The 21,604-nt window shown below is 48.8% G+C and overlaps 1 protein-coding gene across 4 annotated transcripts in view; it reads right to left on the bottom strand.

The window, feature by feature from the left end:
* PAPPA (pappalysin 1) overlaps positions 1–21,604 on the bottom strand; it is a 267,221-nt gene that overhangs the window by 78,841 nt on the left and 166,776 nt on the right. For 3 of the 4 annotated variants that reach the window (XM_086413905.1, XM_086413906.1, XM_086413908.1), the window contains 2 exons: positions 2,840–2,953; positions 1,791–1,926 (listed from right to left, as the gene is read on the bottom strand). In XM_086413905.1, the coding sequence (XP_086270031.1) occupies positions 1,791–1,926; positions 2,840–2,953 (250 nt within the window). Of the gene's footprint in view, positions 1–1,790; positions 1,927–2,839; positions 2,954–20,827; positions 21,119–21,604 lie in introns of those variants that run through there. The other variant, XM_086413907.1, reaches the window with a different exon arrangement.

The raw sequence follows: 21,604 nt of genomic DNA, 5'->3' as shown, positions 1-21,604 counted from the left end.
CAAGATGAGGGAAACAATTCACAGAAATTGGTCATTGTTGGGGTAAAAAAAAAGCCTCCTCTCATTTTTAAGCTAGGAAGCTGGGACCAGCCCTGTGCGGTAAGGACCTCTGCACCCCTTTGGCAGAGAGGAGAGGCAGAAACGTGGCAGAAGGCGGCTTTCTAGGGGGACCCAGAACAGTGTGCCACACAGAGTCCAAGGAGAATCCAAACGGCTTCACCCAGAAGCTCTCAGTTCTTTCTAGAAGTCCCAGGCTTTGAAAAGTGGTGGGGAGTGAGTAGGGCGGGGAGAGAAGGTACATAAGGAAAGGGAGGAGAATGATGGGGTGGGTTGGAGTTGGGAAAACCAAAGCTGGCTTTGGTGTTTGATGGACATCAGGTCTTGGCTTAGTGGGTCTCCCTGACAGCTCAAGTGGTAGAGTCTGCCTGCTATGCAGGAGACCTGGGTTTGATCTCTGGATTGGGAAGATCCCCTGGAGAAGGGAATGACTACCCACTCCAGTATTCTTGCCTGGGGAATCCCATGGACAGGAAAACCTTGTGGGTTACAGTCCATGGGGTTGTAAAGAGTCGGACACGATTGAGCGACTGACACAGGTAACAGATACTCACTTCTTTACCATGTGAGTCCACCAAGCCCCTGACACTCAGTGTCTGCCTCTAAAAAGTGAGATCATCCTGACCAAGCACTGGGAGTCCTGTTCTGCTGGGCGTGAGGCTCCCAGTCGAGCAGGTCTGCATCTGTGGCCCACTGGCATAGAGCCACAGAGCCTCCATGTGAATGCCAGGGTGCTGAGGACGCAGGACAGGGGAGCCGATGGGGAGGGACAGATGGACACTCGGGCATCAAATAGCAGGATCCAAGGATCTCTGCTGGAGCCCGTCTTTCCCATTGCTCTGAAAACCTCTCCACAGAGCCCTTTGCGATGCCAGGACAGCTATGAAAATATTTGCTTCTTGCTTAGGGACATTTCCCAGGAATCTGGATAAATCCAGAGGGGTTTCCTTTCCCTTCCTTATTAACGCATTTCCCCCATGCCTTGAAAACTGACCAAATAAGTAAACATAAAAACAAAACAAAACCCCTCCCCACTGCCTGAGCTGTGGCTTGACCCTGACGTAACCCCTGGCGAGCTTGCTTCCTATGGGGCTTTGAAACGAGCTCCTTGTGGAATCGTACGGGCACAGCTTTGAAGCCGGGACTTCTGCACTGGCCTGGAATTCCAGAGTAGACGGGGCAGGGTGTCTGGGCAGTGTGGAAGGGGATGGTGGGGCTTTCTGAGTGTGGGGTCTTGTGCTCGGCACGGGTCACCACATCTCAAGTGAGAGCTCATTTGCTATCATGGACGCTCCTGGTTACAGGGTGAAGGGCAGTGGGCGATGCTTCTGAAAACCCGGCTTTCCTGCTTGCTGACTGGCTCTGGCCATGTGACCCAGGCCTCTCAACATGTCTCTTTGGGTCTCAGGTGATGATACATATAATGGAAAAGCATCTTTACTCAGTCTCCTTCCCAGGGTCCTCTGAGATCTGCGAGGATGCCTGAGGGTGAAGGCGTTGCGGGAGAAGGGACCTACTGAAAAGAGGACTTTGACCTGAATCTCTTCCCTCATCCCCATCCGATTCGGGCTTTTCTAGGTGTACACACATACTTATCCTGATCTGAAGACACCCTGATGGGAAACAACCCCAAGAAGAGGCGACGGGAGGCGAGAACTCATTCTCAGCCAATCCTTACAAACCACGCACGGGCAGATGGGGAGGCAGGTAGCAAGGGCAAGCCATACGCTCACCTAGATCGTGGCTCTGTTCGTTGGTATCAAGCAGCTGGACGCTGATGGTTTCTTGCTTCTGGTCCCCATAGTAGGTCCCATCGGTCACCAGGTGGACGATGACGGCTGTAGCGACCATTGGTTGAGAAAAGTATGCCTGAAATGCAGAAGACGTAGGAGGCTCAGCCGTGCAGCTAGGCATGCGGTGGTGGGGCAGCCCCGGGGCAGGGTTTTGAGAAGAATCTTCCATTTCGGGAGCTGGACAACTGATCACGGTCCATGGTGGGAACAGGGAGACAGTGAAACCTCAGAGCAAAGAGCATAGCCTCTGAGGTCAGAGACTGTTCCAATCTTGGCTCTGCTCTTTTCAAGCTGTGTGATGCCCAGTGATGGCTGAGCCACTCTGGGCCTAAATTCCTTCACCTCTAAGTCACGGATCTGTAAATAGACACATCACAGGATGCCTGGGAGGCTCTGGGAAGATACTCAGACGTCCAGCACACACTAACACCACATGAAATGAGGCTTATTATTCATCACTGCTCTGTGCTGACCAATCTCTGGACTAGGCATCGAGGAGACGAAGGTAAACAAGGCATGCCTTTCACTTCTGTAGATGGTGGAGTTCAACGCAGGTGAGCAACACACACTAACAACGCTCGGAACGACCACAGTCCACAGTCGGGAAGACGGGCCCGCGACAGCTACAGAATACCACGGCACATGACGAGTGCCATCCAACAGTGGGCCACACGTGGAGGACTAGAAGCAAAAGGGCAGTTCCTTCTCCCTGTAGGGCTCAGGGAAGACTTCAAGGCAAGGCAGCTTAAAAGAACGACATCTAAATGATATCTAAACTCTCGGCCAAAACAAGACTGACTGAAGGCATCCCATGAGCAATTAAGGGATTCCATTCCAGGAAGCATCCTGCTGCTAACTGTTTTGCTTTCTGTCCTTGCCATTAACACCCTCAGCAGGTAGACAAAACCAGCCTACGAAAGGGCCAAGGGAGACAGTGTTTCCTGGGGGCCTCTGCTGGACAGGCTGAGGCTCTCAAAGCTTTGACTTACCCGGACCCAGAAAGTGGTCTGAGCCAGCTGGGAATATGGGTAGCTGATGGTGCATGGGTACCAGGCGTGCTGGGAAATGCCTTCGCTGAGATCGATCACCTTGGTCCGACACACCTGGAAAAAAAAATAAATAAAGGGAAACAGATGTCTTAGAGGGTCTTGGAGGTTGAATTAAATTCAACTCAGCAACACCTCACTATCCACCTATTCTGTTCTTGACACCGCAGGAAGAAACAGTGATGAACAGACAAGAGTCTGTTCCAGGTGCCCACATTCTAATAATGCAGATGAGAAGATCTTCAGTGGTATTCAGGAAAGGAGGGATAACACATTTGGGTGGTAGAGACGTCAGAGAAGTTCTTGTGGGGACAGGTCCTGGAGGAGTTGACACCTGATTCGGGTCTGAAAGAATAGGGTGGCTGCAGATGGGAGGGTATTGCCCATGGAAGGAAGAGAAGTAAAGGCTCAGAAGAAAGCAGAAGCCCAGGATGATGAGCTGCCTGGTATAATCAGAACTTGGGGAAAGCGGCAGAAAGGCAGGCCTGAGGCCCTGAATCTGTCACGGACGCTGAATACCAAGCATCCCTTCAGGACAAATCTGTAAATTGTGCTCAGAGCCAGATTAATGACACAGACTGGAACAGCGTCAGCATCTGTTCTCCCCAAAGAATATTGGCCCCACCGTTTGGGTATGTGTGTCGTATCTACACACACACACACAGCCCCTCAGTCTCAATGACAGATATACCAAATGACATTCCAAGAAACACGAAGCATGTAGAGATGAGGAGAATTCTTCACACTGAGGAATTTCCTGTCCCAATGTCATTTCATCCCACTGGTTTAATCATTCATTCCAATACTATTTATTGAGTAACTGCAATTGGTCAAACACTCTGGGACAAGACATCAGACAAGGGAGCAGTGGGAGGAGCTTGGGGTGACAACGTGTGCAGGCACTCATCAGGGAATCACAGATGCCTGCGTAACTGTCAGCTGTAGACCAGAAAAGAACCGTGACGGAAAAGGAGAGGAGCAGCCCCGATACTCTCGAGCTACGTCAGACTCTTGGCAAAAGGTCATCCCAAATTAGTGTTTTTCCTTGCATCTCTATGGTGACTCCTTCCTCAATATTCTCTGGGAATTTGGGCCTGTCATTCCAGATCTGTGGGTCTCAGGTGACTCGCCTAAAAAGTAAGGTTAACCGAGAGACCTCTAAGGTCTTATAAGCTATGAGAAAAAAAGTGAGAGGATCTAATGTCAGTTACACAAACAAACATACACATGTAAAACAAAAACAAAAAAAAAAAAAAGGAAAGGAAAAAAAAAATATATATATACAAGGATCAAGACTATCCATTCCAGCAATATCTAAAGTAGCGAAAGATCAGGGATATACCATCATCAAAACACCTACAAACCATAAATGCTAAGAAAAGGTGTGGAGAAAAGGGAGCCCTTCTGCACCGTTGGTGGGAATGTAAATTGATACAGCCGCTATGGAGAACAGCACGGAGAGTCCTTAAAAAACTAGGAATAAAACCATCATATGACCCAGCAATCCCACCACTAGGCATATACCCTGAGGAAACCAAAACTGAAAGACACGTGTACCCCGATGTTCGCTGCAGCTCTATTTACAATAGAGGACATGGAAGTGACCTAGATGTCCATTGACAGATGAATGGATAAAGAAGCTGTGGTACAGACATACCGTGGAATATTACTCAGCCATAAAAAGGGATGCATTTGAGTCAGTCCTAATGAGGTGGATGAACCTAGAGCTAATTATAAAGAGTGAAGTAAGTCAGAAAAAGAAAAACAAATATTGTATGTTAACGCCTGTATATGGAATCTAGAAAGATGGTGCTGATGAACCTATATGCAGAGAATCAATGGAGACAGAGAACAGACTTATGGACACGGCTATGGAGTCAGGAAGGAGAGGGTGGGATGCATGGAGAGAATAACATGGAAACATACATTGCCATACGTAAAACAGACAGCCAAAAGGCATTTGCTGTATGACTCAGGGGATTCACACCAGGGCTCTGTAACAACCTAGAGGTGTGGGATGGGGAGGGAGGTGGGAGAGATGTTCCAGTGGGAGGGGACACGGGTAAACCTATAGCTGATTCATGTTGATGTTTGGTAGAAATCAACACAATCCTGTAAAGCAATTACCCTTCAATTAAAAACAAATAAATTTTAAAAAAATCAGGGATAGTTTATATGCTCCCCTGTTGAAGAAGGGGTGAGTAAAGATGATACATTCACATGTTAGGATTCCATAAGCAAAAGAATATTAGGAAGAGGACTGAAAGAGATTCAAATGTGGGGATGATCCTGAGAATATTTGACACCTGATGCAATATGGACCCTGGCCAAGAGAAATGGAAGCCCTCTTTGTGAGTTCATAGATGACAACATAGAGGGATTGCAAAAGCATAACATGGAATGAATAAAGAATGAGGTATACGTGGGCAAGTACATTAGGGTTCTATTTACTAAAATCAAATGAAGTTAGACTATACCCCGGGAGTCATACAGATGAGTGTAGAAGAATTAAAAATAGCATGGAAAGTTGCACATCAAATTCACTGATCAAAGTCAAGCTGAAACACGTGGTCACACTGTAATCCACAATTGCAAGCTGCAACGCTTTCTTTTAAAATAAATGTTTTGTTTTGGAATAATTTTGTATTTACAGGAAACTTGCAAAGGAAGAAATACCAAGAGTTTCATATACGCTTCACCCAGTTTCCTTAAAGTTAACATCTTCAGTTCATCCTTGAAATATCAAATAGAAGAAGAAAAGTGTCTTAACCAACTTTGGAGAATCACACCGTCACCCGGGGAGTTCCTGCAACGGGGAGCTGGGTTAAGATACCTGGTCCTGGTTCCAACTCCCTCAACATTCGGGGTGTAATTGCGGACCAGCTGTCTCCCATCTTTGGACCTCAGGCTATCTTTCACATCTGAATGTTGGATTAGGTCATGGCCTTTCAAGGTGTCACCTGTGGATTCCTAGGGTTGCTTGGAGGTGTCAGTCTGGGCATCAGGATGGGGGAAGATGTGTTTAGCTCCTGCTCCACTGTTTCAACCAAAGCATCTTCACCCATCTGTTTTATATATCAAGATGCCTTGTATTGTTTTGTTTGAGAGCTTCATTGCTTTAAAACACAGAAAAGTACTGAAACTTGTTCACTGCCAAAGTTCCCCTCACCCTTCCCCAAGGTGTCAGTGGGTCCTGGGAATACAGTATTATTTTCCTGAATGTCACAGGTAACTTCCTAAGGAGAGTAAAGGTGCCAAGAATCAACCATCTCATTGGCCAGAAATTAGGTGATGACTTCAGCTATTTAAATCCCTAGAAGCCTAATACCGAGGAGGCTGTGGGTAAAACATAGCCAATTTAATGGGCTGGCAGACTTTTTCAAGTTTATTTATTTTTCTCAAAAACAACGGAGACTGAGCTCAGGCAGATCCGCCAGGGGATTGGGTTACATTTTACAACAGTGCGAGACATCGCATAAACTATCTATGGCATTTGAAATCCAGGCCAGCGATTCGACATGTATCCTTTTGGAATTCTTTCCCCTTGTGTTCTTAGCTGCCTGTCCCCCAGCAGAGCGTGGTGGAGCACATCTCTGGAGTGCTAAGCCCGGGGCTTATCTCTGAATCTACAGCAAGCAGGGTCAGAGAAGTCTCTGACATGAACAGAGCCCTCTTACTGCTTAAACACAATTTCCTCTTATCTCATCAACTCTATCAGCACCAGACAGGGCTTAGAGGGATGTAGTGCTGTTATTTTATTCTCCTGGTTTCCTATTTAGTGCTGTGTTTGTTTCGGGCTGGCTGTGATCCTGACCATGGACAGTCAAAGCAGATCAGAGAGGAACAAACAGATGTAGCTGAACCTTTGCCCGAAGCCCCAGCCGATGTTAAAATCATCTATGTTCCTGGGGAGGTGGGGGAAGGTTACAGAGGAAATGGCGGGGGGCTCATTCAGCAGCCATGGATGGAAGAGGGCTGGCACACGGGGCTCTCTCTGAGAGGAGAAGAGCCTTGCCCTTGGGCAAAAGGAGGGGCACATATCTAAGTGTGATCCCCAAGATAGCTGATTCTATGCAGGTGCTCTGCTTTCAGCCACCCATGTTTTGTACCTTCTAAAAAGGCAAATCCAATTCCACAAAGTCTTACTGAGCAGTGTAGACTTTACTGGGCATGTCGTGGGGGAGTGAGTAGGGGGTGACAGTGCTCACCCTGTGTGGGCTCATGCTCTCCCATCGTCGCCCCAGGCTGCTCTTTACTCATCCTCTCTCTCCAACCAGTGTCTTCAGCAACCTTCCCAACCTCTCTCACCCCCTCTCCCTTCCCAATCTCCACCTCTCTTCAATCCCAGGCAGAGTCATTCTGCTCTCCCTCCTGGTCTCTAGACACAAATCCTTCAAATGATGCCAAGGATTCGAGCTTGACCCCTTGGTCAAGAGATGACCAAAGCCCAGTGATGGCAGGGAGGTGAACACAGCAACCTTTGACTCTCTCTGTCCTACTGGTATGAACGAACTCTCCTCCCTTCCTTTACATCACTCACTGGTTTGTGGGATGCACCCCGGAGGCTCTGGAGGCATCGTGGTCTCTAGGCTCTTCTAGAGAGGAGAGGAGAGCGTCTCCTCTAGCTGACAGTAATCGTGCTGCATTTTTACTCCCATGCTCATGGCAGCATTATCTGCAACAGCCAAGATGTGAGAACAACCTAAACATCATCAACAGATAAACGGATAAACTAAATGCAGTGGGTACACACAACAGAACAGTATTAAACCTGAAAAAAGAAGGAAATTAGCTACATTTGACTACACAGAGGACTCTCAAGGCTACTCTAAGTGCACCTAGGCAGTCACTACGAGACAAATACTGCATGGTTCCACTTATATGAGCTACCTAACATAGCTAAACCCACAGAACTGAAGAGTGGAATGGGAGCTGCCAGGGGCAGCAGGGAAAGGGACAAAGGAGTTGCTATACGTTTATAAATCAACATATAAATCAACAATGGAGTCTCAGTTAAGCAAGTTGATTAAAATTTTAACAGATCTGCTATATAACACTATACTTATAATCAATAATGGGGCTTCCTAGGTAGCTCAGTGGTAAGGAATTCACCCGCAATGCAGGAGACTTGCAGGAGATGTGGGTCTGATCCCTGAGTCAGGAAGATTCCCTGGAGAAGGAAATGGCAACCCACTCCAGTATTCTTGCCTGGGAAATCCCATGGACAGAGGAGCCCAGCGGGCTACAGTCCACGGGGTCACAAAGAGTCAGACACAATTAGAGACTAAACAACAGCAACATAGTCACTATTATTGTGTTGTGCCCATAAAAACTTAGGAGGGCAGATTTGTTTTTAAGTGTTCTCATCACAATCTACTGAAATAAAACAGATAATATTATTTTGAATGACTGACATTGATATTCACTGAATGAATGAATAATTAACAAATGGTTAAGTGACTGAACAAATAAGTGATTGGATGAATGAATCAATAAATTAATAAATGACTGAATACAGTAAGAAATATATGATCCAGTGAAGGGGGGTAAGAGAAATTCATGTAATGATGCCATGCAAAGAACAGATGTGGCAAGCATCTTCACTTAAGTCTTTTCAGGGTAAGAGAAGGAATTACCCAGCATCTTCTTGATTACTTCGCAGATGAGGGGCTCTCTTCCATTCATAAACAGCCCAGCTTACCTTTGGGGAGATTCTTCCCAACAGCCAGGGGAAGGTGTCTAGCTGTACTTTCTTCTACTCTTACCTCTAAGCAGCAACACTCATAAGCTTCCACATTTTAGAGCTTAAGAGTTAGCGGGACTTAAGTAGGTTATCAACTGGGAGCATTTCTTTTTCAGTGGTCGAGGGAGAGCAAGTATCTTGCACAATACATCACAGCAAGTAAGTGGCAAACCTGATATGAAAACAATGACTTTCTGGCCCCAGAACCGATCCCTGTTCTCTCCTGTGTTCTACACCCTCTCAAGCCTCCCTCCCTTACGCAGAACCATACCTAGTGAGATTTCTCCCCTTACCCAAGGATTCATAGCAGCAATCTCGGTGTCCATGTCACTCGCTTCTGCAGGAAGCCCAGCTCTATGTCTTTGATGGAAGCTGGGCAAGTCACTGCCTTTCAACCTCATCTTAGTGCAGGAACCAAGGGTGTGAACAAACCCCTTTCCCCTTGACCTTGAAGGGGAAAGTCTCATCTTTAGCACACTGCCTCAGACTCTCTGTCATCTTCAGAGGTATCTGTGCTCATTTTAAAAATAGAAACCAAGAGACACAGGGGACGTGGGCCAGTTCTATCTGCCACTTATCAGTTGGACATCTCTTCCATCCTGTCTCTCCATCTGTGAAGTGCAGTGGTGCCCCAGCAGCTTAAGAACACCCACAGAAATACTATCTCCCAAGGTCTTATGGGCACAGTATCATTTAATCCTCTCATTTATTCAGGTAGGCTGGAATTATCCCATTTTTCTGATGAGGAAAGGAGGCACGGAAGCTTTCAATGACTCTTTCAAGCTCACATATCCAATTGTGTGTAACAGCAGGATGCTGGACTCTGAGTCCACGTTCTGTGGACTCAACCACATGGCAGCTCAATTGCTGTTTTGATTAAAACCTCTGCTTCCTCTGATGGAGAAGTAGATCCTGAGGACCACTCTCCTCATCTCCAGTCACTCCACACCCTCTGCCTGCTCCTGTGTGTGTGTGTGTGTGTGTGTGTGTGTGTGTGCATGCATGCGCACTCTGTCTTGTCTTACTCTTTGCAACCTTATGGACTGTAGCCTGCCAGACTCCTCTGTCCATGGGATTCTCTAGGCAAGAAAACTGGAGTGGGTTGTCATTTTCTACTCCAGGGGATCATCCCAACCCAGGGATCAAACCTGTGCCTCCTACACTGGTAGGCACATTCATTACCACTGCTCCATCCCTGCTCCAGAGGTTCCCATAATTTGCTTTCACAATGAAGAATGCATCGTATCGCCCTGCTAGTTCTCACCCCATCCGTGGCTGCCCCTGGACCACAGGATGGAAACTTCCCTAGACGCAGCTTACAAGGGCCTTGAGGAGCTGTTTCGGTCACATCCCCAGGTGCACAGCCAGCTGTGCTCCACCCGCGCAGGTGCACACGGGTGCCCCCTTCCCACTGGACTGCCCTTCCTCCCGCATGCCGCAGACTCCACCATCGTGAGGCTTGTGCCCAGTTTCTTTCCCCCTCCCCACCCCCACTTCCCTCATGGCACTTGATGATGGCCCATTTCGTGAAACACGACACATGCTTCAAAGCCAGTCTCAAATATCACCCCTCCTCTGAAAGCCTTTGCTCACCCCCCAGGCAGAATTAATTGCTCCCTCTTATGTGTCCATATAGTTCTTTATATATGCCTCCGTTACGGCGCTTGTCAGGTTGGATTATAGTTGTTTAGAGCTCAGTCTTATCCCTTTAAACTCTGAAGGCTTCCAAGGTGAGAACCATGTTTCATTTACTCTCAAATAAATCCCAGCAAATTGCCCAGCAGACAGGACACAAGAGGTGCCCCATGAACACCAATAACGCCAGCAGGGTATATGGAGTGCCCGTTGTCTGCTGGCACTGCTTTCAGGACTCTGTACGTATGAAAGCATGCAGTCTTCAATGATGGCTAGGTAAGATAGGTGCTATTATTATACCCATTTAATCTATAAGGAAATTGAAGGCTGTATATTGTCACCCTGCTTATTTAACTTATATGCAGGGTACATCATGAGAAACACTGGGCTGGAAGAAGCACAAGCTGGAATCAAGATTGCCGGGAGAAATATCAATAACCTCACATATGCAGATGACACCACCCTTATGGCAGAAAGTGAAGAGGAACTAAAAAGCCTCTTGAAAATGAAAGAGGAGAGTGAAAAAGTTGGCTTAAAGCTCAACATTCAGAAAACAAAGATCATGGCATCTGGTCCCATCACTTCATGGGAAATAGATTGGGAAAGAGTGGAAATAGTGTCAGACTTTATTTTTTTGGGCTCCAAAATCACTACAGATGGTGACTGCAGCCATGAAACTAAAAGATGCTTACTCCTTGGAAGAAAAGTTATGACCAACCTAGATAGCATATTCAAAAGCAGAGACATTACTTTGCCAACAAAGGTCCATCTAGTCAAGGCTATGGTTTTTCCAGTGGTCATGTATGGATGTGAGAGTTGGACTGTGAAGAAGGCTGAGCACCAAAGAATTGATGCTTTTGAACTGTGGTGTTGGAGAAGACTCTTGAGAGTCCCTTGGACTGCAAGGAGATCCAACCAGTCCATTCTGAAGGAGATCAGCCCTGGGTGTTCTTTGGAGGGAATGATGCTAAAGCTGAAACTCCAATACTTTGGCCACCTCATGAGAAGAGTTGACTCATTGGAAAAGACTCTGATGCTGGGAGAGATTGGGGGCAGGAGGAGAAGGGGACGACAGAGGATGAGATGGCTGGATGGCATCACTGACTCGATGGACGTGAGTCTGAGTGAACTCCGGGAGTTGGTGATGGACAGGGAGGCCTGGCATGCTGCGATTCATGGGGTTGCAAAGAGTCAGACACAACTGAGTGACTGAACTGAACTGAACTGAATTCACTGACATGAACTTGGGCAAACTCCGGGCTAGTGAGGGACAGGGAAGCCTGGTGTGCTGCAGTCTGTGGGGTCGCAGAGTCGGACACGATTTAGCGACTGAACAACAACAAAGTTCACTGAAGGTCACACAACTAGTTAGTTGAACCAAAACTCAAATCCAGGCCCAAACTCAGCCCCCACTCCTAACTGTAGATATAGTTTGAAGAGAGCTTGTCTACATATGGCCTCAGGGCTGTTATAGAGACTGGACTTGGGGTTTTTTCTGGTTGTTTCTCCTGGTCTGCTGAATGGTTCAGCAGACAAAAGCAGGCCCTTCCAGGCCTGTTCTGGGATGGGGCTGTGTGGTTCAAAGAGCCTCGGGCTGCCAGACTCCAGGACCTGCGTCCTAGAGCCGACTCAGTTGCTGACTTTCTCTGACGTTCATCGTTCCCGCTTGCAGATGGAGTAAGATGGAACCACAAAGGGCTCTTCTGTTCGGACATTCTGCCACCTTTTGATGTCCAGTTCCTTCCAGCAAAGGTATCGATTCTGCAGTGAAATATGATGCTCCTGTAGGTCTCAGTTGGCTCAGGGATCCCATGTCTCTGATACCCTGAGGCCAAAAGCTAACTCCTATCACAGCCAGCATTTCTGTCTAAGGCAACTGGAGAAGTAACCTAAAATTTTACTGCAGTCATTCCAGCAACGTGTTTTCTGTTTTATTTTTCTTTTCTTTTTGTGTGTGCTGCAAAAGAGCTGGAAGTTCTTCTCCCAGAGCTTTGAGATCATCGGATGTTTGAGTTGGGAAAGTCCTCAGAGATCTGATTCCAGCCATCATGCCTGACAGACAGGTTGGGGACAGAGCCCAGTGGGGACCAGAACAGCGCTGCACGGTCCTCCGGGCTGGCTCTCGGCTGACAGAAGCAGAGGCCTCTGTGGCCCTAGGACTTGGGGACTTTCATCCACACCAGGCGCTGCCAGCCACAACACCCAGCACCCGCCTCCAAACCTCCTCCCTTGCAGAAGACTGCTTTCAATTAGAGGAGTTAACGATGTCTTGCTTTCAAAGGGTTTTTTAAATCCAGTTTATCTTCCACCCACACACGATGTACACAAAGGCGGGGATGGAGAGAGAAGAGGGGGAGTGGGTGTTCTGGCATTTTCCCACACAAGGGAGATGCCAGGAGGTTTCTCCTGAATTTCACTTTTACAGATTTACATGCTCTTTTGTCAATCACAGGATGGAGGAAGTGCTCGTCAAACCTTGAGCCCATCTTCTCCAATTTCCTCTTTCAATCCAGAGGGACCTGGGAAAGGGTCTCATGGAAAAAGAGAGGAAAAGGAATAGGGAGAGGGAGGGGAGCATGCTGACAATAACAATGCATGTAAGCGCAGAAGTGTATGCACGACAAGCACTTGTGCGCACACGCACACACACACACTCCCCAGGCAGTGGTTCAGAATATTCCTATTCGGGCCACATGTTAACCTCAGGTTTACAGGCCCCAAGCCAAGCCATTTCTCTAAGAACTGCAAGGCTGCAGAGGTGGGCAGGGGTCCTTGCTCTGAAGACTGAAGGCTGTAAGGGGCCTTGGGAGATCGGACAGAGTCGTCAACGTGAAATAAAGCTGCCTCTATAAAGCTGGCTTGACTGTTCCTTCGAGAACATGCTGCTCTCTCCTGAGAGCTCCTGTTGGGGAGGGACAGGGGACCAGCTCTTAAGGATGGCCCCCCAGGACTGACGCTGCCCCGTGTATCACCTCCTCTGACCCTTACAATAACCCTGAGGAATGACCATTTTGTGTGTGTGTGTCCCTCCTGGAGAGATAAGGGCTCTGAGGTTTGGAAGGCACTGGCCGCTCCCCTGGGACATAGAGGTCAAAGCCGAGTGGTCTGACTCAACGTCCGCCCTCTCCCCACCCTGTGGCTGGACGTGCTGAGGACACTTCGTCACAGCCTTTGTGTAACATGCCGTGCTGTGGTTTCTCGCCCATCTGTCCCCACGCACGAGCTTCGAGGCCACTGCCCACGCCTGATCGATCTCTCCCTTTCATTGGTGTCCAGTGGAGGTCACTGGGCAGGGCTCCTTGACTGTGGCCTTTGTTGAGATGATGCGGCTTTTCCAAGGCTGCACGTGCGGTTCAGGGCTGACAACGTCTGACCTAGAAGCCCGGGTCTCTGGGGGCCTTGACCAGCGCTGGATGCGGGAAGACACCAGAGGCCCAGCATCCGTTCAGGAGCACCAGTACGTGGGGCAGCCACATCCGGCTACCACCCAGGCTCAGCCGGCGCTGACTGCCGTGAACAAACCGATGGCAAAGAACTGGTACTCACAGCCACCTCTCTCGTTAGCAGAATGCACTGCAGAGCCTGGCTGATTCCATTTCTTCGCTCCCTCCCTGAAACCACCCTGTGAGAATCTGAGACTGTCACCTCAAGGAAGCGCAATGGCCCCTGAGCCCAGCGGCACGCTCAAGGCCCGTGTGCAGGGTCAGGGTGGCCATCCCCCCACCTCCTGCCCAGGACAGACCTCCTTAGCCTGGGCCTGCTGCCTCCCTGACCACAGACTCACCCTGGCTCAGGACTGGCCCAGGAAGTGGGCCTATCTGCAGCCCCTGAACTTGGCTGTTTGCTCACTGAGGGCAAGCATGAGGCCTTACTTGCTACCTCTTTAATACTAAGCGCAAGCGGTTTAGTCGCTGAGATGTATCTGACTCTTGCGACCCCGTGGACTGTAGCTTGCCAGGCTCCTCTGTCTGTGGGATTTTCCAGGCAAGGATCCTGGAGTGGGTGGCCATGCCCTTCTCCAGGGGATCGTCCCGACTCAGGGATTAAACCCGGGTCTTCTGCATTGCAGGCAGATTCTTAATCAATTGAGCTACCAGGGGAAAGCCTAAAGTAAGCACTAAGCTAGCTGAATAAAGAATGAACTGACACCGGTCACAGGGATGTTACTGATCCTTAATATGTATCGGGCATCTAACACGAGCTCCGCATGCCTGGTCTCCATGAAGGCGACGTGGACACCAAATGTTACGACTCGGCTCAGGGCCTCCTTCACTGGCTGTGGAATACTGTGGTCCTCTCCCGCCTGGGTCCTGTTCCCCACTCACTGCTCTGCCCATCCTGATCGCCTTCCTGTGCTCCTTCCTCCAAACTGACCCTCTGAGTATAACGCACGAAATATCTTAAAAGGTATCCATAACTGGGGTTACCATTACACGATACACACACACACACACTTTCAATCCCCTCGTCCGATTTCTATTAACACATTTTCCATTTCCTCCTCCAATCCCCGTTTTACACAGTAGTGAAAGAGTCCACGCGGTCACAAAAAGTCGAACACGACTGAGCGACTACACCACCACTACGACTAGTGAGAGACAGACAGGAGAGACAGACAGACAGACAGACAGGCGGGGGGACAGCCAGGCTTTCTTTCCTGATCATTAGAAACGGTGCTCACTCCCCAGCCCCGGCCCTCAGAACAGCGTCCCCTTTGAAACCTGCCTTAAAAAGACAGAAAGAGGAGGGGAAGGCTGGATGGCCTGTCTTTCAATTTCAGGGTTTATTATTTGTTGTGGACAATCGAGCAAAGAAGCGTCTCCTGCGTATAGGGCGGTGCCTGGGGTGTAGTCACCTCCTCTGCTCGGCAGACCTCAGGGCCTCCCCACCCAGGAGACCCTCGCAGATAAGGTAACCTGGCGTCAGATGCCCTCCGGCCTTAGGGTCAGCTCCAGGGTGGCTAGTTCCTTGTTGCCCCCCAGAGTCTGTCCCTAACACATTAGGCATTTCACACTCCTTAGGGGTCTAATATCCTGCTGGCCCACACCTCCCACATGTGTCTGGAATGCTATGGTTTGGGGCACAAGCCCCTTGGCCTGATCAAATGGTCCTGGAAAAAACGCCTAGGCTCTCAAGGGGAAACGTGCAAAGACGTCACTTAAAACACCACTGTCACACAGCATCCTGACGCTTTTACAGGCGAGGAAACCAACTTTCTTAGAAAAGACATGGTTCAGAGCCACAGAATTGATTCTTGGGAACCACTCACTCAATGGCCTAATTTTACAGACAGACACTCAGGGAACCTTCTTCTAAGGGAAAAGTGTTTATGCAAGGGGCCTCAGAAGGTGTCCATGATCAATGGCAGAGACAAAACACACTTTCTTTGCCAACACCTAAACCAGCAACTATGTCCCAAGCACAGATCCTCTCCTTCCTGCGTAAGGCAGGAATTGCCACCCTCACCTGCTCTCCAGGTAGGGAGCCTGAGTTTCAAAGGCGACCAATGGCATCCTTAAGCCACACCCATCAGGACTGTGAAGTCCGGGTCTGATTCCCACCGGTGGTACTACAAGTCTGCCTCCTTTGATACAGATGAGGAAGCCGAGACCCACCTAGGCTAAACGGTGATTTGCAGGAAGGCGACGATGACAGCAGCGACGGTGAGCACTCACCGGCTTTCACCGCCATCAGCTCCATCCTCGTCTCACTGTGAAAGGGAGTCCTATTGCCCATTTTCAGGAGGGAAAACTGAGGCCACGGGAGAGGAAGAAATAATCACCACGGCAGTGGGAGTGCCAGTTAACAAAAGGACACAGGTCAGCCACTGACTTTGTACGACATGGGGGTTCTCACCACGCCGACCCTCGGGGTCAGCACCATCTCCCATCTCCCAGACAGCAGAGCCGGGCCTCGGGCGCGCTCAGCACCGGAACCCACCCACCCATTTCGAGGAGGCGCTGGGCAGGGGGCTCGGGCTCCTCCAGCTAGTAAATCCTCTAACAAGGGAGAGTGATTAGTGTCGGATGTGGCGGTCGGCTTTTGTGCGGCTGACAACTCGTCCCTTTAGAGGCCGGGCCGGGCTCATTTCACGGGGGCCCTCCACAGGCCGGCTCCCGGCTCCGTAATTACGCCATTCACCAGTCACCCAGGCCCGCCTCTGAACTCCTGACCTGGCACTGAAAGACTTGGGATCTCATTACTAATCTCTTAAGCCACCTAGTCCTCCAAAATACATCCATTTAAGTTGGAGGCCAAGGCTTTGGGGGTGGGAGCCAGAAAGAGGGAAAGTCCAGCAGAGGCCCTTCTCATGACATGGCCGTGGGCCTGCTCTGGGGCCTGGGGCCGGAGCCACAGGGCAGCTGGCCTGGCTGGCTGGCTTGGGGCAAGACAGGGCTCCCCAAGGCTCGGGACTCAGCTCCGACACTATGCTTTGGGATGGGGAGGGCATTTGGACCCACCTGTTTGTAATTTCAGGGGTGCGGGTAGGGGATGAGGCCCGTGTTTGTTTTAATTATTATTATTGTTGTTGAAAAGGGAGGGGGAAAAAATGAGCAGAAACTGCTAACATCTGGAGGCTGCTGTCCAGTTTACGTAATCTCCTGAAGCCGAGGAGGGACACGGGATCCCCAGCCAGATGGTCCGTGGGTGACTTCATGGTACATGTGTCTCCTCGGGCAGTTAAAATGCTGACAGGGTTAGAAGAGTGGGTTGCAGGACCTTCTTAAAATTCTTTAGGGGTGAGGGATGGGGGCTTGGGGGTGCTTCCAGAGATCTCAGTTTTCTTTTGGAAAACTCAAATTTTGCTCTGGCCAAAGCTCACGTACTTCTTATATTTCTCTCTAATTCATTCATTCATGCATTCATTCAATATACACTGACATGACACTTATTACGAGTTAGGTTCTTTATCTCATGATGTCTAAGGAACATGGATCCCAGAGAAGGGCAAAAAAGGCCATAAAGATAAAATCCCTTCCCTGAAAGAGGTCCCAGACCCAAGTGGAGCGGGGGGAGGGTAAATGATGATGCCAGCAAGCGCCCATCCTGAGAGGAACCTGGAAAAAAGAAGTTCCCAGACAATCCGTGCCCAAGCGCCGGGCCTGAAATGACGAATCTTAATATCGAGAGGCTGGAGAGCAAGGGCTGGAGAAAAAAAAAGCAAGAGAAGGAGAAAAACTGGGCCACAGCTGAGCCATGACAAACTCAGTTTCCCAGATGATGTCAATAGCAGAAGCATGAAGGATAAAGTTCGAGATGTAGAATTTTGCTGCAAACACAATTCTGAGGACATTACTATTTTTTAAAAAAATCACATTGCTAACTTTATGTGTTTCCAAATCTCTTTAAAAAAAAACAATTGTACTGAAAGCAATGAATGACATTTCATGAATTCTAGGTCAGGATACAAGTAGCCTAGACTCTGAAAGAGACCAAGATGGTGTTGTTATCTTCAACTAGAATGTGGACTCAAATCTGGATCGAAACCCAGAAACCCAGAGATACTGGCAGCGTGAGGTGAAAATTCAGAGGCATCACCAGCCTCCAATATGAATCCTGAAGCAATATGAATCTGACATGTATTTCAGAGTTTAGGGGCATCGTCAGTTTTAAAATAGGACTTTGAGTATGGAAACACTTCCAGTTCTAGACCAGAATACCAGGGTACTGCCATTCTAGTAACAGGGCCAAGCAATGCTGTCTGCTCTAAACCCAGTACCCCCAAATGCCTGTGTCAGAAAATCAGACACCAAAGACAAAGAACACAGATCCAGTGAGTTTTACTCTAAAATGCCCTGTCTACAGGCTCGGGAGTGGAATTGGGAGACATGGCCAACTGAGGAGCAAAGCACTGAAGGTGGAAATCTCCAACACAGCTCAGAGCCACTCAGACTCACACAGGCTGTCCAAGGAAGCCTCCAGACTGCTCTGTTGCCTACTCTGGCATCCCTGAGATGTGCACGGGTTAATCAGGGAAATGGTGACCGTGTCCAAACTCAGTGCCCAGTCACTGAAACCCTTGGTTAAGCATAGCTGAGCAGTGGTTAATGGCAGTCTTGACCACACTGGCCTATTCAAGAAAGGTCAAGGGAGTGATTTTTCACTTAAAAACAGCTGTGCGTTAAAAGAACAAGACTTTCTCAAGTTCATAAAACTAGGAGTTTCCAGGTTGTCTTGTGTTGTTTTCTCCCTTCCCCTTCTTCGCCGTCTCCTCCTTTCCTAATAAAGATGTGTGTGCCCCAAGCTGTGACCAGGACGGCGGACGAGTCACACTGCCCACAGGGAGCCCTACTTGGTGCCCAGGCGGCCACACAGAGTGCCTTGTCTTGGGTTCTGCCCTTTGCCACAAACCTCAGGGTCTTCTGGTCCCCTCCGATCACCCAGGGAGGAAGTGCTAGAAAGCACCGCGTGCGTGCCTCTCCTCTTTGCTTTGGAAGAGCAGTAGAACTCTTGGCAGGGCTGCCCCAGTTCAATTTCTCCAAGGAAGAGGCTCTGAAGGATGCCATGCTTTGATGCACACAAGGACCCGAGGACAGGGCTGGCATATGCTTTTGTCAGCAGCCTGCTGACCTTCTGGCTCAAAAAAGGGCTCACATTCTGAAGGACGAGGATGGCATCTCTCTCTGGCCTTCCTCTCCAGATTTCAGCAGGAGGGACAGTGATATGCAAATTGGGGGCTTTGCCCATCAAATGTCCAATGGCCGCTGCTGACGCCCGTGTCCACCACCCCAGCTGCAGAGCTCTCTGGGGGACAGGGGCCATCTGCAGTGGTGCTCTCCCCCAGGGGGCCCTTGGACGAGGCAGCACACATCTGCAAAAGAGCAGGGTGTTGAAGCAGCTGTTCTGAGACACGGTCCATGGGAACCATCCCAGCATGATCTGGGATCCACAATATGACCTTCTCAACAGTCCTACACCTGCCGCTTGCCTGAACTTTCCATGAGCAGTGGAAGTCACACACATCCAAGAGATGTGGGCCAGAACTTATTGACGTCATGACCGAATGCGCTAAGATGCCTTAGTTCCTCCACTGAAAAATAAATGACCAGATCTACTTTGGAGGGTTGTTCCAGGGTTCAAAGATCCCTTGCTCATGCAAGTGCTGACACACAGCCCTGCAAGCCAGAAACACGCTTAACATTCCCCTCTGTGGTCCCTTCCCACTTCTTTCCTCCTGGTTCTAGAAGAAGACAGTCCTGGGCATGAATTCTAGATTTCCCTGCCTCACCCCTAGCTGGTTGTAGAAACTTGGGTAAGTTATTAATACTTAACCTTTGTTAAGTCCCAACTTAGTCCTTTGTAAACCAGTGAAAGTTAGTCTCTACTTCCCAAAGGGGCTGGCGGGTATAAATGTGCTAAAAATGGAGTGAAACTCTGGGTAGAGGTCCTGACATGGAGTAATCACGCAGAAAGCCAGACCATCTATGTTGCTATCACCACCAGCTATTGTTATTACTACTGTGTCCTTGGTATTACTGTTACTGTCACTTATTATTATTATTTATATCATTTATAAAAGTTACTGTCATTTATTATTATTTAGTCATTCCTTTGCATCTGGCCTCTCATTTTTCTTATCAAGTCCTCTGCAACCAGTGAAAGTTAGTCATTATCTCTTAGAGGGGCTGGCGGCTGTAGATGTGCTGTAGCACTGGGAAACTCAGCTTTTCAGGTAGCGAGCGCTGTTCTAGACCTGGCATAGCTCAAGGTGTAAGACGGAGCCCAGATTCTTGGCAGTTCACGGGACAGGTGGTGTGGAAAGTCACAGACAAAGGCAGATGCAAAGTACTGATAGAAGGTCACGTATGCTGGGCCACGGATGATTCCAGAAGTGCTATGTGGTATCAGAGAGTGAGGGCTCCACACGGGCTGGGATGGTCAAAACAGGCCACGTGAAAGAGGAACTGGCTGAAGCAGACCTTGAAAGATAGTTAAGCTTTAAATGAGAGGACTTCCCTGGTGGTCCAGTGGCTAAGAATCACCTGCCCATGTGGGAGACACAGGTTCCAGCCCTGGGCTGGGAAGATCCAACATGCCATGGAGCAGCTGTGCTGTGAATCACAGTTGCGAGCCACAGTTACTGAAGCCCACGCTCTAGGGCTGGGGTACGTAAGCACCTGCGCATTGCAAATGCTGAAGCCCGCCCTCTCTAGAGCCCATGTTCCATAACAAGAGAAGATAATGCGATGAGAAGCCTGAACACCACAAGGAAGAGGAGCCCCTGCTCACCTAGAGAAAGCCTGTGCAGAGCAATGAAGACCCAGCACAGTCAAAAATAAATGCTTTTTTTTTTAAAGGTGGATGAATGAAGGATGGTGTTTCCATGTAGAAGAAATGGAAACTTCAAGGTCTGTCTGGGGATTGCAGATGGGTCCATTCTGTCTGGAAGGTTCCTGTCTCTAATAAACCTGTTAAACAACAGGCTGTGAGGAAAAGCTGAGGGAAACAGACTGTGGAATGCCTTACCTGCTAAGACTCTGGGACTTTATACACTGTGGGGAACACGGCGCATAAATATAAATAAATAGAGATCTTTCACAAGCGAGAGATCCCTGAGACCAATATTTATTGTGAATAAATATTTATTGTGAACGCTGGAAAAGGTACTACAAAAGGAAAAGCCTCCAATAAAGATACGTGCAGACTTAATGATTTAAGATGATGTATCACAAAAAGATAAGTATGTCATATTTCACTTCGGGAACAAAAGAAGGGTTACTCTAAAACAAAAAAAATTCTTGGGAGAAGTGTGTCTACTAGAAAGCATGTGGGCTGTGGAGCCTGAAAGCACTGGTCTCACTCCTGTTACACCACTTGGAGGAACGGTTCTTCTGCCTCCCCATCTGTGAAATGAGAACATAGTTCTTACTAGATTATAAGGATTTAATGCCATAACCAAAGTGAATCCGTGTAGACAGCAGTTATTACATGCCAGGCAATGTTCCTTGTGCTCTTTGTGTGCTGTTTTCTAGAATACTCGCAATTGCCAGTTCATCTCCCTATTTTACAGATGAGGAGACTGACGCAGAGAGAGATTATGGTCGCCCTGAGTCTCACTATAGGTGGAGGCATGAGGATGTGCTAGACTAGAACAGCTCCGACAGGGGGCTCAGTGTCTGCCTGTGGCTGTCTAATTTTAAATTCACTGGAAGTTCAGTGCCCTAGTGCCCTGAGCCGCATCTCCAGGGTTCAGTACAATAGGTGGCGAGGGGCAGTAGTGCCAGGAGGGGCAGTAGACACCTCCACTGTCACCGAAAGTCCTATCAGAGAACGGATCTGGAGGCCGGCTCTCTACACTGACCCAGTTCTACCTTCTCTGGCACATAAAC

Source organism: Bos grunniens, chromosome 8, assembly GCF_055505025.1.
Source record: "Bos grunniens cultivar Pamir isolate PY7600 chromosome 8, Bosgru_T2T1.0, whole genome shotgun sequence".
Classification (NCBI taxonomy): domain Eukaryota; kingdom Metazoa; phylum Chordata; class Mammalia; order Artiodactyla; family Bovidae; genus Bos; species Bos grunniens.
Note: the sequence above shows the minus strand (reverse complement) of the source record. Positions and strands in the feature narration are given on the sequence as shown.